We start from the raw sequence: 16,842 nt of genomic DNA, 5'->3' as shown, positions 1-16,842 counted from the left end.
GGTCATTCAGTAAAAGGAGGCAAGATAGAGAGTTGGTCTCAACCAAGGTCACACTGAGTAACAATGCAGGCTGCTGGCTGCAGGACCACAACTGCCATTGGCACCCTAAGTCTGTCAAGAAGACCATTTTGCCCCTGAGTTTGACATGGCTTTTTCTAGAATTGTGGGCCCTGATAGAGTAAAAGGAGTTTGAAAAACTTTTATGTATGACAAAACTCATGGGTCACAGGAAAAAAAGGCCAATGTCTTTGTTCAGGAAGATGAAGAAAACCTAATGAGTGAAAGCTTAGCTGTGTTCACTTTTAAGTTTGTATGTAATATATATCTATGCTATTAAAGCGTATTTGATTCTTTTGTTGGATCTAGACTTGGGCCATTCTTAGAGTCATTTGAAGTGGTGATGTCAATGCTCCTCTGCCTCATCACTGTCTGTTTAGCATAGTCCTGGTCGCATGGCTCTACCCTTCCTAGCACACCCTTTCTGATTGAGAATATGGGAACGAGCTTTTTGTTTTAGAAGCTACATTACTGTTGTTGTTATTATTATTATTTAAATTTTGCTTTTAATGAGGGTTTATTAAACATCTGTTTCTGTTCAATAACATTCTTAAAAGTGAATGCTTACGTATTTTGTGCTTGATCATTATATTTTTTTTTTTTGTTTTTTTCGAGACAGGGTTTTTCTGTGGCTTTGGAGCCTGTCCTGGAACTAGCTCTGTAGACCAGGCTGGTCTCGAACTCACATAGATCCACCTGCCTCTGCCTCCCGAGTGCTGGGATTAAAGGCGTGCGCCACCATCGCCCGGCTTGATCATTATATTTTATATTTAATGGTGTCCGGCTTGGTCACTTAATAAGACTACATGGACTGTAATTTTAAGCCATGTTTAAACTTAGTCTGTTTAAAGTTTTTTTCTTGAAATAATGATACTTACAGTTGAAGTGGTGGCCACCCCATCTTTAATGAAGTATAGTAACATCAGAGAGTTTTGTATTCATTTATTGGTTTGGTATTTTATGCTTTTAAAGCTTAAATATTACTATTTTGACATAAATTTTGTTTGCATTGACTTTCTCTTTTAAAGGAATGGGAATGGAAGGCATAGGATTTGGAATAAATAAAATTGGAGGTAAGATTTAAAATGAAATACATGTATAATTATTTTTACTTTGTTTTCCTCTCATTTTCCTGCCTTCGAAGCTCTGCATGGCATTCTTCCTTTGGTTTTTAGAAGTTTGAGTCTAGGAATTACTTGTTTTATTTGTCCATTATTCATTCCAAAGGGTGTTGGCTTTGGTTCTAACTTTCTTACTAGCTAGCTCTGTGACCTTGGGCAAATGGTTCCATCTCTGGACTCCTTTTTGCTTATTCACTGAGGGGTTGGATCAAGCCACCTTTTAAAAAAGGGAACCAACTTTTTTTTCCCCCCTCACCCGAAAGCTCTAAAGTTTGGTAAGCTCTTGGCATAAATGCCAAAAATGAACCATAAAAACCCTTTTCCTTGCCTAATGGATGTGAGTAGGCTTATTGGGATGACATTAAATAACTTCTTACAGGCATGGAAGGACCCTTTGGTGGTGGTATGGAAAACATGGGGCGATTTGGATCTGGGATGAACATGGGCCGAATAAATGGTAAGAATAACATTTCCTCTAGCTGTGTCTTATCTATTCTTTGTAGCTAAGGGCTTCTTGCTGTCCTTTAGACTATAAACCTGCTGTGTATAATTTCCATGTTTTTTTTTCCACTTAATCACATACTTTTTTATTTTTATTTATTTTTTTTAAATATTTATTTATTATATATACAATATTCTGTCTGTGTGTATGTCTGCAGGCCAGAAGAGGGCACCAGACCTCATGACAGATGGTTGTGAGCCACCATGTGGGTTGCTGGGAATTGAACTCAGGACCTTTGGAAGAGCAGGCAATGCTCTTAACCACTGAGCCATCTCTCCAGCCCCTAACATACTTTTTTAAACTGCTAAAAATGGTAGACTTAGCTAGACCTGGTTCCCTTGAATGTAACTACTGTTGTTCTTTCTGCGGGGTTGGAGAGAAAACACGAGACACACGGCGGTCCCACGTGGGTGAACTTTAATGGGAGGGGGTGACGACAGGTGAGGGAAGGGGGTGAAGAGACGAAAGGGAAAGAAGGGCGACTTATGGCGTCCCCCGTTTTTAAAGGGGAATCCAGGTGCGTCTGGGAGAATGTCCTGCGCATGCGTGGCTTTCCATTGAGCTGGAATTTGTAGTCCAGGGGGATGCTGTATTCTCTGCGCATGTGCGGCCTTCTCTCTAAAAGGAACAACAACTACCATATCAGATCCCCTCAGTACTTAAGCAATAAAATTTTCAATTTCCTTACTGCCTACAGCAAACACATAAGCAACAGTGGTTATGCTCTGCACACTCTAAAATGTCTTTCAGTGACTGCAGAGGACACACAGCTCTTGCACATGATGACAACCTACAGTTAAACTCTGTAGGTTTTGAGTGTTGATGTGCGTGTGCATGTGCACACACAATTTATGTATATGAGTGCTCTATCTGCATGTAAGACTTTATGCTAGAGAGGGCATCAGATCCCACTATAGATGGTTCTGAGCCACCATGTGATTGCTGGGAATTGAATTCAGTACCTCTGGATGAGGAGCCAGTGCTCTTAACCATTGAACCTCCAGCCCCTGGTGTTTTAAAGGATGCTTTCCAAAATGCCCTTGACTTGGAATGCAGGACATGTTCTTTCTTGATCTCTTTTGCTGATGACTCTCAAGTTGTGGACAGAATCATTTATAAACTCTAGTTATGTAACACATCTTAATATCCCTTACAACCTTGTAATGAATATAACTCTAGTGTTAGAATATTAATGGTGTGTTGATATCACCTTGCTATCCTTGTTTGGTTTACGTAATGTTATGTTCATGAATTCAACCATGGACCTCTCCCCAAGTTTATTCTTTCATAGAGGGTCACAGTATCCCCTAGACACAAATGTTCCTGAGGTCAGAGAAGCAGAGACATAGCGGGAGTGGGTAAATGTATGCTTGACCTGGTCCACTGAGGACTCTTCCACCCCATAACTGCTAGTAGTATACTCTTAACATTTCTGTGGACAAGACAAACTCCTCCCAGTCAGTGTATCAAGGTATCACACTTGATTGCCTCTGTTGTTGGAGAATTTGATTTCTTAATGACACTAGTTACAAGGGAGTGGCACCTACCTTCATCCGTCCTAAACACAACTTTAACCTGCTCTTGGGGGTTGTTGTTTGCTCAGTTGATAGGATCTAGGTCATGTTTTGCTAAGTAGAGAAGAGGTTCAGAAATCCTCAGGTAACTTTAGAACACCAAGGCCACACGATGCTGACCTCATCAACTTGCTAACTTTTTTACTTGGCCTTCTGTAGACATGACTTTATATAGACAGTTCTGACCTATCGCTTGATCATGTTTGGTAGAATCTTTGTTGTTCTTTTCTAATCAGTGGGATTTTTAGTTGCCTAAGAGTTACTGATGAAGTCACATTAGTTGCAACAAGACCTCAGATACCTACTATACAGTTGGGTTTGAACAGAGTAGGAATGGATCCTTGGCTCTACTTGAATTAATGAGATCCCATTATTTGAGAAGACAAGAGCTTGTCCAGAATGCATTAGGCCAATATTTTGAGTATGGTGGAGCCACAAGGCATGCGGTGATAAAAGAAATCTCACTATAGGTGTTTCCAAATCTTGGAACAGCTGCTTATATTGGGCGAAGTGGTTCATTCTAATATACTCAGAAAGATTTAAAGCACCTGATTTAATTGCTCGGGCAACCATAACATGTCTGATTTAGATGACTTCCGCATATAAACTAAGATCAGAAGGTCTTGGTGCCAGTATGGTGGTCCAAAAAGCAACCAGTATCCTCCCTACACTTAACGCATTAACCAACACATATATTTTAAAAACAAAGAACAACCAGTGTTGCTATGTTCAGTCCTTCTAAGACTCACATGAGTAGGTATTGTTATTCTCATTTTGTCAGAAATTAGGGCACAGAGAGTAATGTGCCTAAACTCATGTGGCCAGTAAATAGGGATACTATGATGTGGATTCAGCCTGTCTTTAGCCTCTTCCTCATGCCTCCATTCTGCCTTTTAGAATTGCCTCCAGCACAGTGGCAGTCTCATGCTGAGAAACTGGAAGTCTTTGCTTTTGAAAATCCTCTGTATGCCAGTGGAAGTGTGATTTCTAATTTCTGGAATGCTGCCGCTACTATTGATAAAGTTTTCCTGGAATGAGAGTAATTAAGAATTTGTGCTTGCATGTTTCTTTATGGTCTGTAGAAAAGTGTCCAAGTAGTGTGGGGCAGACTTGGAGCATCTTGTAAGGTGTTTTTGAGGAGCACACTGTCTGGTTTCCAGAGAACACAGTTATATGTGGCTTTTGTTACCTTTTCTCTGGTACCTAACATACATAGATGGTGGTGAAGAGATGTAGGATGGCTACACCGTCAGTGATACAGAGGCAGGTTTATGTTTTCAGTGTGCATCCATACTTGTGTGTGTTTAATAAAAAGTGAAAGAAAAGTCTGTCTGGCTTGATATAATGTTGACTCAGAAGTCATTAGGAAGGATATGTGATTGTTGTTCTAACTGGGGTGTGGTGTACCTTTGGAGTAGATAAAAATGAATGGGGTGGGCCTTGAAGCCTTGCTGAGGTGGTAATAAAGGTTTTGGGAAAGTAAGGTTGAGTCCAGCAATTAAGATTTAAGGTGCTGGAGAAATACAATCTGTTCTTACGTGTTCTTAGATGCAGGTATTTGTTGTATCTCCCTTTTTGTCCATCAACAAAGAACAGAGACTTCCACAGGCAGCATCTAGGTTCTAAGATTTAGACAAACCAAGCTCTGGAGCCATTGAGTTTAGATAAAATGTTTTAAAAGGGGGAAGAAAAGAAACTTAAAAAGAGATGTGGGCATTTTGATTTAATTGATAATCATTATTCAGCCCTTTTGGTCCCATGTACTGATTATTGACATTATACAGATAGATTCTCAGGCCAGTGAATCAATCTATATAGATAAAGTTGTGGTAATGTTAGTGAGATAACAGAACAACATTTCATAATAAATTTCACTTTTATAAGTAAAATTGGGGCCATAAAAAGACCCTGTTAACACATGGATGATGAAGGCCTCTTCCTATGTATTAAGGCCTGCGTTAGACTTGACTTTCTTGCCTTCCATCTTCACACTCAAATTGGACACGTTTGAAAAATGAAAAAGACTGATCTATGGGCTTTACCTGGGTTGCTTCAAGCTGTAGTTCCACCTTTGCCCAGAGTCTTTATTAAATTGTTAACAGGTTGGTAAGATGGCTCCACAGGTAAAGGCATTTGCTGCTGAGCGTAATAAACTGAGTTCCATTCTCAGAGTCCATGTGGTAGAAGAAGAAAACTGACTTCCACAAGTTGTTCTATGGTAACTTGCCCATGCACTCACACACACAGTCTAAATAAGTAAATGTGGACGTATACCTGAGCCTGCTCCATCTCTAGTTGTTTATTTCCTTGAAAAGATCAGGCTGCAAGCTGCTTGCAAGCGAACTTATACACTAAAAGGCACCTACTGCACAGCACCAATTTGCCTGGTGTTCCTTCCCAAGGGGGAAAGTAATGTTTTTATTTCCCCTCATGTGGGCTTAGAACCCAGTGCCTCATGTATGCCAGGCAAACTTAACACGGATTCATACTCCCCTATCCAATACTACTAACTTTTCTGACAGCCTATCAGTAGAAGAGGAAAGCAATTTGTATCTTGCATGAGAGAGATGGGCGTGTGTGTGTGTGTGTGTGTGTGTGTGTGTGTGTATAGGAAAAAAGTAGGTAGTGATAGGAGTCACACAAAAGTTTTTGTTTTTTAAGTTTATTTTGTGAAGGTGGGTATCTGTGTATGTGTGTACATTATATGTGTGGCTGGTGCCTTTGGAGGTCAGTAGAGAGTGTTGGATCTGCTGGAACTGGAACAGACAGTTGTAAGTCTATGCTGCTAGGAAGCGAATCCAACTCCTCTGCACTTAACCGCTGGAGCCATCTCTCCAGCCCCATGAAAGACTATCTTGGGCAGGTATCCACTGTGGTTGGCCTTTCCCCCCCACAGCTTCTGCATGTTTTAATACATTGTAAAGGATGACAGATAGCTCACAGCAGTATTAATAGTGCTGTAAGGTCAAATGGATAGAAGTTTGTATCCAGACACATTTCTCCATTTAGTTTGCCTTGGCCTTGTGCTTAACAGCATGTGACTTTGGCAGTTACTAAGGGATTTGAGCCTCGATTTCTTTATGTAGAGGAAGTGGTGGTTGCGAGTATTGGTGAGATAACAGCTTTAGGTTAATGTGTGTTAGTGCCTAGTAGATGGTACCAAAGTCTGCTCTATATAAGAGACTTCTCTGTAGCCTGCCTTTGAGTCAGTAGTTTGTTGATGAGTGTACCCACTGTGTACTTGTGGCAGAAGTTGTAGATTAGTCCTCAGAATAAGGTAGGTCATTTGTGTGCAGTGCCTCCCATCTTTTAAGGACCAAGGGTGAGTGGGTAGTTTCCTATAGAAGAGCTTTAGTCATTGACTTCATGTAACTTATTTGTCAGTAACTCTTAATATTTAAAGCATATGATGTTACTAGGAAGGTCTAGGGTAATATTTTTTTTCCACAGAGATGGAGTATGGTATATGTGAAGGAAACTTTACCAGAAATGAGACTGCCTTGGAGTTTTGGAGAACCCCTTAACAGGGGAAATGGATAAGAAGGTTCCATGGGCTCCATGTAGGCAGTGTCCACTTTTGGGCATGCACGTAGTTGTGGAGGCCCAGCTCATCCCAATATCATGGATTCTTTTCCCAGGCAAACTGCCAATTTTTGTGTCCGGTTGATATTAGTTGTGTTCTTAAAAATGTTTAAAGACCCTAGGAAGATTGTCTTCAAATACCTAATTCAGGTAAACATCCCAGCTCTACAGGTTGTCTTTGTTAATTGTAGTTTATATGTATAGGTGTTTACCTGCATGTTCCACTTTCATTCCTGGTACCTAAGGAGGCCAGAAGGCAGTGTCAGATCCCTTGGAACTGGAGTCTCAGAGTGTGAGATGCCTTGTGGGTGCTGGGAATTGAACCCATGGGACCTCTGGAAAAACAACCAGTGATCTTAACCTAAATGGTTTTCTTAAGTCTAACCTAACTTGGTTGCTAATGAAGATAGATGCACATATTAACTTTGACTTTATATATGTGAATCTGCAAGGGTGTGGGGGACTAGAGAGAGAAGAAAGAGGCTTTAAGGGATGTATATGAGAGTGAAAGGGTTTTAGCATCCTAGGGAGGGAGAGTTGAGGGAAAGGTCAAGCAAAACCTAGTAGGTATAAAAATGGATAAGGAAATCCCTGCTTGGTTTGTTAATAAAGAATAGAATTAAAGGCATCTACATTTGAAAAAGGTGAAACGGTTTTACTTTTTCTTGGTTGCTCTGAGTATCTGACTAGGAAGATTACTTTTCTTATTGCCACTGTTTCTATGTCTAGAATTGTCCTGTATTAAAGATAATGTTTTAAAACACTGTCTTGGTGCCATGTCTGTGACCAAAAGAAAACAACATGATGTTATGTTCAGAATCTTCCATCATTTTGCAGTTCTGTTGCTTGCCTCACCTATGTGACAAGCGTGTCAACCTTTCCTATCCTGAAGTGGTCTGTGAGGGTACTTCTCATGGCAACAGGAAATTTGTCCTGTCCTGATGGAAACATTATCTGCAGGCCTTACTGCCCCTTGATAGCCCTGCTACTGTGCCACCTTTTTTTTTTTTTGACTGATAATATTTATTCTTTGAATTCCCTGTGCAACACAAAGGAATAGAACAGTCTATAAAAATAGTTAATTTGTATTTTCAGAGTAATAGCATTCATTGGTTTGGAGTTTGTTCTGGTTTCTTTGTGTTTTTTTTTTTTTGTTGTTGTTGTTGTTCTTTTGTTCGTTTCTCTCACCTCCTGCACAGTCTCTTATATCATGGCAGTAAGTAGATATTTCACTTCTTTGTGCAAGCAGCTGTTTTTCATGCTTCAAAAAGTGTCTGTGGCTGTTGACCTTGGGATAGGATGCACTTGAAGAGATGATAGCTATAAAAGGCCGGGAGAGTAGTCTAATGAGGAAGTGTGTGAGAGTATTGTTCCCAGGCCCTTCGCAGCTCTATCAGCAGCACATGAAAGGATTATCGTGGACAGCCAGTGGATAAGCTCTGCCCAAAGCAACAGTGTAGGGAGACAGGGCAAAGGAACAATTGAAGCTGACAACTGGAGACCCAGAGCTTTGGCACAGGCAACTGCTGTGCCAATAAACAGGGCAATTACATATATATTGGTTTGGAGAGAAGGCATAGGGAATAGTTAGTGAAGCACCCACTTACAGAATGTCTGTAGAAAGAGTTTGAGTGTTTCAACGTTCTTAAATATGTGATTTAGTGGTGTAAAGCTCTCATAGGGAATAGGTTGATATATTAGGATCTTGGGTGCCATGGAAGAATGAACTGTGTACTTGCCAACAGACAGGAACCACCTTGTCTCTCTCTGTACTTTCCCAACCTTCCTCCCACGTGTTTGGAATACAAGAAACAAACAGCGATGGGCTAGCTTTTCATTTGTGGTTATAGGGATAATGGTACAAGATGTGCTTAAGGACCAGAAAAGTTAAGTACATTTTCTCACATTGCAAAAGACAGGGGGGAAATGTAAGTTTTTTTCCTTTTCAAATATTTTCTTTTATTATATGATGTACAGGTTAAAATTGCCTACCTTGAAAAATACAGAAAGGATAATAAAGTAGGTAACTTTCTCCTTGCCTGTTTTTATAGATATGCTTTATCAGATGTGAAAATGGCTATTTTTTGCAAAACAATAAATAGAACACAACTGTGGAATGCAAGGACCAACCCAAAAGACCAGAAGCTTTGGCTTTATAAATATTTAGCCTTTTATCTATTTGAATTTTTTAAAAAAAAAAAAAACTTTTCTTTTTAATTTTTTTTCAAGGCAGGGTTTCTCTTTGTGTAGTCCTGGAACTTGCTCTGTAGACCAGGTTGGCCTTGAACTTAATGAGATCCATCTGCCTTCAGAGTGGGACTAAAGGCACGCGCCACCACCGCCTAGCCACATACCAGTTTCTAAGCCTACAAATCTCTGCTGTTTAAACAAAAACTGTCAACAAATTTTTAGTTTCCAGGAAGTTCCATCAGTTCTTTTCACACTTTGATGGAACAATAATAGTCATGATTATGATGGTGGTCAGTTCTATATCAGTAGCTCCATGGAAGCTAATTAAATGTGATAATTTCCCTAGATTTCCTTATGATCTGGTGACCTCAGATGCTCATACAAGGACAGTGAGCAAAACTTCTGTTGTTTTTTGTTTTGTTTTGTTTTTTGTTTTTCGAGACAGGGCTTCTCTGTAGCTTTGGTGCCTATCCTGGAACTAGCTCTTGTAGACCAGGCTGGCCTCGAACTCACGGAGAGCTGGGATTAAAGGTGTGCGCCACCACCACCCAGCTGTTGTAGGCATTCTTAGTGTCAGTATTTTGCTGTGAACCCTACACATGTCCTGAAATGAGTCTCAGGTATCTTATGTTGCAAAGTTGAACATTTCCAGATGAACACTGACCCTCAATATAGATCTTCCATTTTCTGTGCATTTTGTTGCCCATGAGGTAATGTTGGTTTCCAGTTGCAATGGGGAAATCATGTGTAACAACAATACTTAAATATCCAATGTAATACAGATTATTCATCACAAAAGCTTGTAACCATCTCCATCTGAGAGACACAGGGTACCTTGAACACAACAGAAGCCATGGCAGGATCTTGACTTGTTTTGAAGGCCATGTTCTTCCTGGTTTTGGACTATGATATTGGCAGAAGCACCTAACTTTTGAGGGGATGCTGTCCTGCCCTTTCTGGTAGGCAGGCCTCTGCTTTATTCTTGCTATTCCAACACAGATGGACCAGTGTATAATGTCCTTGAATAACACAGCATCACAGGCTTTCCCTTCTGACTGAATTCATTTTTTGTTCCCAAAAGCAGTTCAGGAATATCTTCCGTCTACCAGGCACTGTGGACCTGGATTCACAGCTCAGACACCTTCTCAAAACTGTGATGAAGTGGGCAGCCAATTAGGCACCCACAACATGCATGCCGTAGTTTTTCCACATGTCTAGAAGGCTAGTCATTCCACTTCATCAGCAGTCAGGGTGGTACACTCAAATAATCTTCTCCCAGTACCTTGCAAATACTGTCCATACTTTCATGCATCCTGCAAAAAATGACCACAGTGACTTCCCTTACCTCTGCTCTTTTTGGTTTTTTGAGACAGGGTTTCTCTGCAGCTTTTGGAGTCTGTCCTGGAACTAGCTCTTGTAGACCAGGCTGGCATCGAACTCACAGAGATCCGCCTGCCTCTGCCCTCCCGAGTGCTGGGATTAAAGGTGTGCGTCACCACTTCCCGGCACCTCTACTCTCTTATAAACACTACATAGTAGTAGGTGTTCCCCAACTAAAGGGAGATGGCAGAGTCTCTAGTGACAGTGGTCTTTAAGAGTGACAGAGGTTACAATGGGTAGGGGTTCCTTCTGTACTGTCAGATGCCTACCATTGGCAAGGATGCTCTTAAGATTGCTATGGCCACACGCCCACAGAAAAAGCATCTGCTTCTGTACATCATTCCAGAAAGGTTCTGAAAAGGAATAGAACAGTCTATAAAAATAGTTAATTTGTATTTTCAGAGTAATAGCATTTTCTGTGTCTCATGGCAAACAGTTCTGACAGTTGGGAAGTCCCGTGATTGATGGTTAAAGACCTATTTTCTGCTTGTAGCTCTGTTCTCACATGATAGAAGCTAAAACTTTAATTTCTGAGGAGGATATTAATGATAGTAGCAGACTTTAAGGAGGCTTGGGTGTTTTCCTGATGGGGCAGGGAAATAATTCTCCTGTGTCTTTGTCAGTATCACATTCTTTTATTTATTTATTTATTTATTTATTTATTTATTTATTATGTATACAATATTCTGTCTGTGTGTATGCTGCAGGCCAGCAGAGGGCACCAGATCCCATTACAGATGGTTGTGAGCCACTATATGGTTGCTGGGAATTGAACTCAGGACCTTTGGAAGAGCAGGCAATGCTCTTAACCTCTGAGCCATCTCTCCAGCCCCTCAGTATCACATTCTGCTTGCTCCTTGAGTACTGATGTTTCTCACTTCCTGGTTCTATACAACTACAGCTTCAATTTATTTTGTGGTGCAGAAAAGGGTGAATCTATGCAGGCAGGCTTCAGGCTTCTGAGCAGAAGACATAGAAAGGCCTTGGTTTCCTGCTCACTGGGAAAACCTCAATACTAAGTGTCTAGAACACCTCTAGAAAACTGCTGCTGAGCAAGGGTTGAGGGCCCTCTTCTCTTGTCTTTGAGTTTAGCTCATTAACGCACATCACCTCTCTGCTGGACGGATTTGCAGGCACCCCTGCAAACTGGCCTGACTCTGAAGCTATAAGGAGCCCTAGCATTGTGGCTTTCCTGTTTTCTGTAAGCTGATTTTGTTTATGTGTGTTTCTTAAACCCCTTTCCTTTTCTTTAAAAAAGAATAAAAACAAAAAGCTATTATGCTTCTAGAATATAATAGGAAGGTTTCTGTTACAGAAAAATTTGACTAATTATTTTTTCTTCCTGATTTCCTTAGAAATCCTAAGTAATGCACTGAAGAGAGGAGAGATCATTGCAAAGCAGGGAGGAGGTAGGAATCACTTAGCTTGATATTCTGATTGTGTTGTTGTTGTTGTTGTTGTTATTGTTAGAACAGGCATTTAATGGGGACTCAACAGTAGTGTGGCAAAACATGGGCTCTGATACAGATTACCTAGGGTAGGAGCAATCGCTGCCTTCCATAGCTGTGTGGCTTGTGGTAAGTGACAATACCTATGTTTGTAGTGCTCGACTTTCAAATGGGGGAATAATAGGTTTCACCTCAGAAGCTTGTAAAAGAGCCAGTGCATGTAAAAACTTTTAAAACTGAAAAGTGTACCACCTAATACATGATAAATGCTTGTTGAAACACATTTGTGTCATTAGAAAGAGTCAAGGAATGAATATCTATAGGACCAGTGTCCATTGATGAATATTGCAAATATTTTGGTATATGTTGTTACATGATAGTTTTATGAGCACTTAGAATAAGTGTACCATTTTTTAAAAAAGATGGAAGTGTGTATGTGTATATATAGGAATGTGCACACGAGTACAGGTGCCAGTAGACACTAGAGGCAGGGAACTGAGGTGGTTGTGAGATGTGTGGTTGGTGCTGGGAACTGAATGAACTCTGAGCTAGCTCTCCAGCCCTAACTGTACCTTTTAAGTCCCCCCCCCTTTTTTTTTCCTCCAGCCTTCAAGTTTGGCCTTCCTTTGGCAGCCCATTTGCCAGGCATTTCTATGGGAGCTCTGTTTAGGTCTTTTCTGGTTTGCTTCTGTTGGCATGGGGCTGCCAGCATAATTGCTAGCCCTGATATGCCAAGCCAGAACCTGTTTTCCTCTTGCAATGTGAAAAAGTTACTTTCTGAGCTATTTCTATTGTGAAACACTAACAGTCTTGAAGTTGTGCTTGGGGTGTGTGTGTGTGTGCACACGCTGCATTTCACCACAGAAGTGGGCACAGAGAGAAGTCAGTTAACTTGTGCCAGGCCATATAACTTTAGAGTTACAGACTGTTATAAAAATTGCTGATTGTTCTCTTGTTGAACCTCCCCCTCCCCAACAAAGTTTCTCTATAGCTTTGTAACCTATCCTGGAACTAGCTCTTATAGACCAGGCTAGCCTTGAACTCACAGATCTGCCTCCCAAGTGCTGGGATTAAAGGCATGTGCCACCATCACCCAGCTTGAATTTTACATTTTGGGTCAGTAGTAGGCTAACCATCGGCTAGACTGCTGTGTTGAGTGGTGGTAGGCACTACGAAATTTCGGTTTTGAGCTCTGCATGGTGAAGTGATGGGTCAGAGCTTGGATAGAGCGAGACCTTCCCTGTCCAGGGTTGCAAGCACCATGGTTGAGTGTCATTGTGCACTGGTCACTGACCCTTGGCCTCTTCAGTAATCGACCCTGCCTTGCTGTCAGCATCTTTCTTCCAAAGCCAATGAGATAAATATACACGAGCTGTCAATTTCTCGCACAGAAGGAAAGGTCCCAGGAAATGACCAGTTTGTGTGCATGTGTACACGAACTTTACCTTCTGCTTACATGGCTGTGTAATCACTGTGCCCTGGAAGCGCTAAGGAAATGCAGCCAGACTAGCTGTCAGCAGGGTATCTTAAGAGGAACAAGTTGAAAGAGGATAAAGGTTGTAAGTGGCTTTGGATTGTCTCCATGTAACTTACCAGTTGCCATGAGTTACCGAGTATGAAGTTTTGTGTGCTTTTTTGAGAGGGTTTCTCAGTGTCTGCTGATGAGGGAACTAAAAAGGTTTCAGGAATTGATGTGTGACTCAGGTTTGTCATAGGGACCAGCATGGAGATAAAGTTGTTGTTGTTTTTTTTATGATGGGTGTTGTTTTTGTTTGTTTGTTTGGTTGGTTTTTGTTATTTTGTCTTTTTTTTTTAACCCCCTCTTGAGGCAGGGTTTTTTTCTGTGGTGTAGCCTTGGCTGCCCTGAAACTCAGTTTGTAGACCAAGTCAGCCTCTGCCTCCCCAGTGTTGTTTAACCGGTATGTCACCACCACCCAGTGAGGGTGAATTTTTATTACTTAAATTTTATTGTGAAATTTGTACCTGTGCTATGGAGTAGAAAGGATGATTGTGGAGATCTTGTTGCTAACATTGGGTTTTCTTAATAATAAATTATTTTGAGCATGACTTCCTGATTTGTGGTTGAACTTGGGATCTGAAGTGCCCAGCCAGGCATGCATCGGTATATGAATGCCTACACAAGTCCCTGACTTCCGCTTGTACTTTTTATTCCTGTTTCAGGTGGAGCTGGAGGCAGTGTCCCTGGGATCGAGAGGATGGGCCCTGGCATTGACCGCATTGGCGGTGCTGGCATGGAGCGCATGGGCGCAGGCCTAGGCCATGGCATGGATCGAGTGGGCTCTGAGATTGAGCGCATGGGCCTGGTCATGGACCGCATGGGCTCAGTTGAGCGCATGGGCTCTGGCATTGAGCGCATGGGCCCACTAGGTCTTGACCACATGGCCTCCAGTATTGAGCGCATGGGCCAGACCATGGAGCGCATTGGCTCTGGCGTGGAGCGCATGGGTGCCGGCATGGGCTTTGGCCTGGAGCGAATGGCCGCGCCCATTGACCGAGTGGGCCAGACCATTGAGCGTATGGGCTCTGGTGTCGAGCGCATGGGCCCAGCCATTGAGCGTATGGGCCTGAGCATGGATCGCATGGTGCCCACAGGCATGGGGGCCGGCCTGGAGCGCATGGGCCCTGTGATGGATCGTATGGCCACCGGCCTGGAGCGCATGGGCGCCAACAACCTGGAGCGCATGGGCCTGGAGCGCATGGGAGCCAACAGTTTGGAGCGTATGGGCCTGGAGCGAATGGGCGCCAACAGCCTGGAGCGAATGGGCCCTGCTATGGGCCCGACATTGGGCGCTGGCATTGAGCGAATGGGCCTGGCCATGGGTGGCGCTGGAGGTGCTAGCTTTGACCGAGCCATTGAGATGGAGCGGGGCAGCTTTGGAGGAAGCTTCGCAGGTTCCTTTGGCGGAGCTGGAGGCCATGCACCTGGAGTAGCCAGGAAGGCTTGCCAGATATTTGTGAGAAATGTAAGTGGTTCTTCAGGAGCCCCTCAGTGTTGTTGTGAGTGAGTGGTGGGGAGATGAGTGGGCTGAGGGATGTCTGCTGAAGGGAGAACCGGGTAGCGTGGGGAATATGACTTGTCCATCCCCAAAACCGAACTGGAGGTTGAGGGTTTACAGAAGAAATAGTCCCAGGGCCCGGCATGATGGCCCATTCTTTTAATTCCTGCACTCTGGAGATAAAGGTTAGGTGGCTCTCTGTGAGATCCAGGTTAACTAGAGCTGCCAAGTGAGACCTGTCTCTAAAACACAAACAAAATTATAGTAGTCTGGCATTTGCCTAGGATGTGTGGGTCAGTAGAGTAGACTGGGCTCTAAAGGTTTGTAGTTTCTGATTCCCTTGGCTTGAGGGACACTTTAGTCTTGGCACAGTGATTCAGAGAAAGGTGGTTGTGATAGAATTACATTTTGTCACTGGATTGTGGGTTGCCCACTTAGCTCTTAGGATATACCCATAAGCTAGAGATTTGTTTTCTTCTCTGCTGATTTTCATAAAGAAGTCAGCCTGCCTTTCTGTGATGAGAAGTGGAGATTGTTTTGGAATTGGGGGTACTACTGGGGATGGGTCCTGGCATTGACCCCATTGGCAGTGCTGGCATGGAGCACATGGGTTATGCACATAATAGGCAAATCACCCTGTACCTAAGCTACACCCCCAGCCCATGGAAACTTTCCAATCATAATCTTGTATCTATTGTGATGTCTGTACACTGAGACTTGGTTGCATCACAGATTAGTCTGCTCTTTTTTCCTCAGCTCCCATTTGATTTTACATGGAAGATGCTAAAAGACAAATTCAACGAATGTGGTAAGTGTCTGTCTGAGAAAGACTGTCCATGTGCACTTCTGTGTTGTGGCTTGTTGGTGATGCTGTTGAGTTGTAGCAGTGCAGCTTCCTTCCTAGCCTTAGCCACTGTCCATGGGCTCTCGAGTGTCCATGACCTTGCCATTGTTCTGCCTCTGCAGCTATTTAGGCAGGTGTTGGGTGTCCTGGTATGTGTCACGCCATGTGTTCATTTCATCCGTGCTGTTCTTCTCTAGTTAGTTTGTGAGACAGCCTCTCTGTCTCTGCTACGACTTAAGCTGGACTTGAGTTCATGATTCTTTTCCCTCTCAGGCCTTCCATGTTCTGAAACTACAGGCAAATGCCACCACTGTTTTCTCAGTTTCTGAGAGAAGGCAGTATTGTCATCTTTTTACATAAGAGTCAGAAAAGCCATCTTCCTAAAGTCAAAGACTTATAAGAAGCAAAAACAAAAGAAGTAAATCCAAGACAAGTTGCTTTCCCCCATGAAGCCCAGAGTACACATATGCTCAGCAGTTATAGGTCTGGTCTGGGCACACAGTATAGACTGAAAGTCTCTGGATTCATAGGCACACCTAGGCAACCTTTCTGGAAAGCTCCCTTGGTGACCACGATGCGGTCTTCCCTTACCATTGCATGTTCTCAGTTAAAAGCTCAATCAGAACACCTGTTTCTTGTTTCCTCATTCAGAAATGGCTCAGCATTCAGAAGTAGTGCTTTCCCCTGGTTCTTCAGTGTAAGCTGCAGAGTCAAAGCCCACATTCGTGTCTGCTTCTTTGATTCTCTCCATTGCAAATTTCACATCAGTCATTATTATAACTAGATATTCAGATTGGAACGTGCCACTCTCCCCACCTCTAAGAAAATGCAAACTCAAAATCTTCTGGAAACTTACCTCCCTACTGCCCTTGAACTTGCCAGAAGATTACCTTAGCCTTTCCCTACTTTTTTGTCCTTCCCTTTTTTCCTTTTTGAGACTAGGATCCAACTAGCCCAAGTTGACTGCAAAGTCATTATGTAGCCAAGAATGATCTTGAACTCTGAGGTTTTTGGTTTTGATTGGTTTGTTTGTCTTTTTTTGTTTTGCTTTACCTTGCTTTTCGTTATTGTTGTTGTTTTAACATTGGGTCTCTTGAACTCAGAGTGGCCCTTAAATTTACTATTGT

The 16,842-nt window shown here is 42.4% G+C and overlaps 1 protein-coding gene across 5 annotated transcripts in view; it reads left to right on the top strand.

The window, feature by feature from the left end:
• The window catches only part of Hnrnpm (heterogeneous nuclear ribonucleoprotein M), a 47,297-nt gene that overhangs the window by 28,998 nt on the left and 1,457 nt on the right, over positions 1-16,842 (top strand). For 4 of the 5 annotated variants that reach the window (XM_041669097.1, XM_041669100.1, XM_041669102.1 and 1 more), the window contains 5 exons: positions 1,086-1,130; positions 1,558-1,635; positions 11,762-11,815; positions 14,036-14,838; positions 15,628-15,679. In XM_041669097.1, the coding sequence (XP_041525031.1) occupies positions 1,086-1,130; positions 1,558-1,635; positions 11,762-11,815; positions 14,036-14,838; positions 15,628-15,679 (1,032 nt within the window). The remainder of the gene's footprint in view (positions 1-1,085; positions 1,131-1,557; positions 1,636-11,761; positions 11,816-14,035; positions 14,839-15,627; positions 15,680-16,842) is intronic. The other variant, XM_041669098.1, reaches the window with a different exon arrangement.

Source organism: Microtus oregoni, unplaced genomic scaffold (assembly GCF_018167655.1).
Source record: "Microtus oregoni isolate MIOR12 unplaced genomic scaffold, Mior012 000019F_ref0000042, whole genome shotgun sequence".
In the NCBI taxonomy this organism is placed as follows: domain Eukaryota; kingdom Metazoa; phylum Chordata; class Mammalia; order Rodentia; family Cricetidae; genus Microtus; species Microtus oregoni.
Note: the sequence above shows the minus strand (reverse complement) of the source record. Positions and strands in the feature narration are given on the sequence as shown.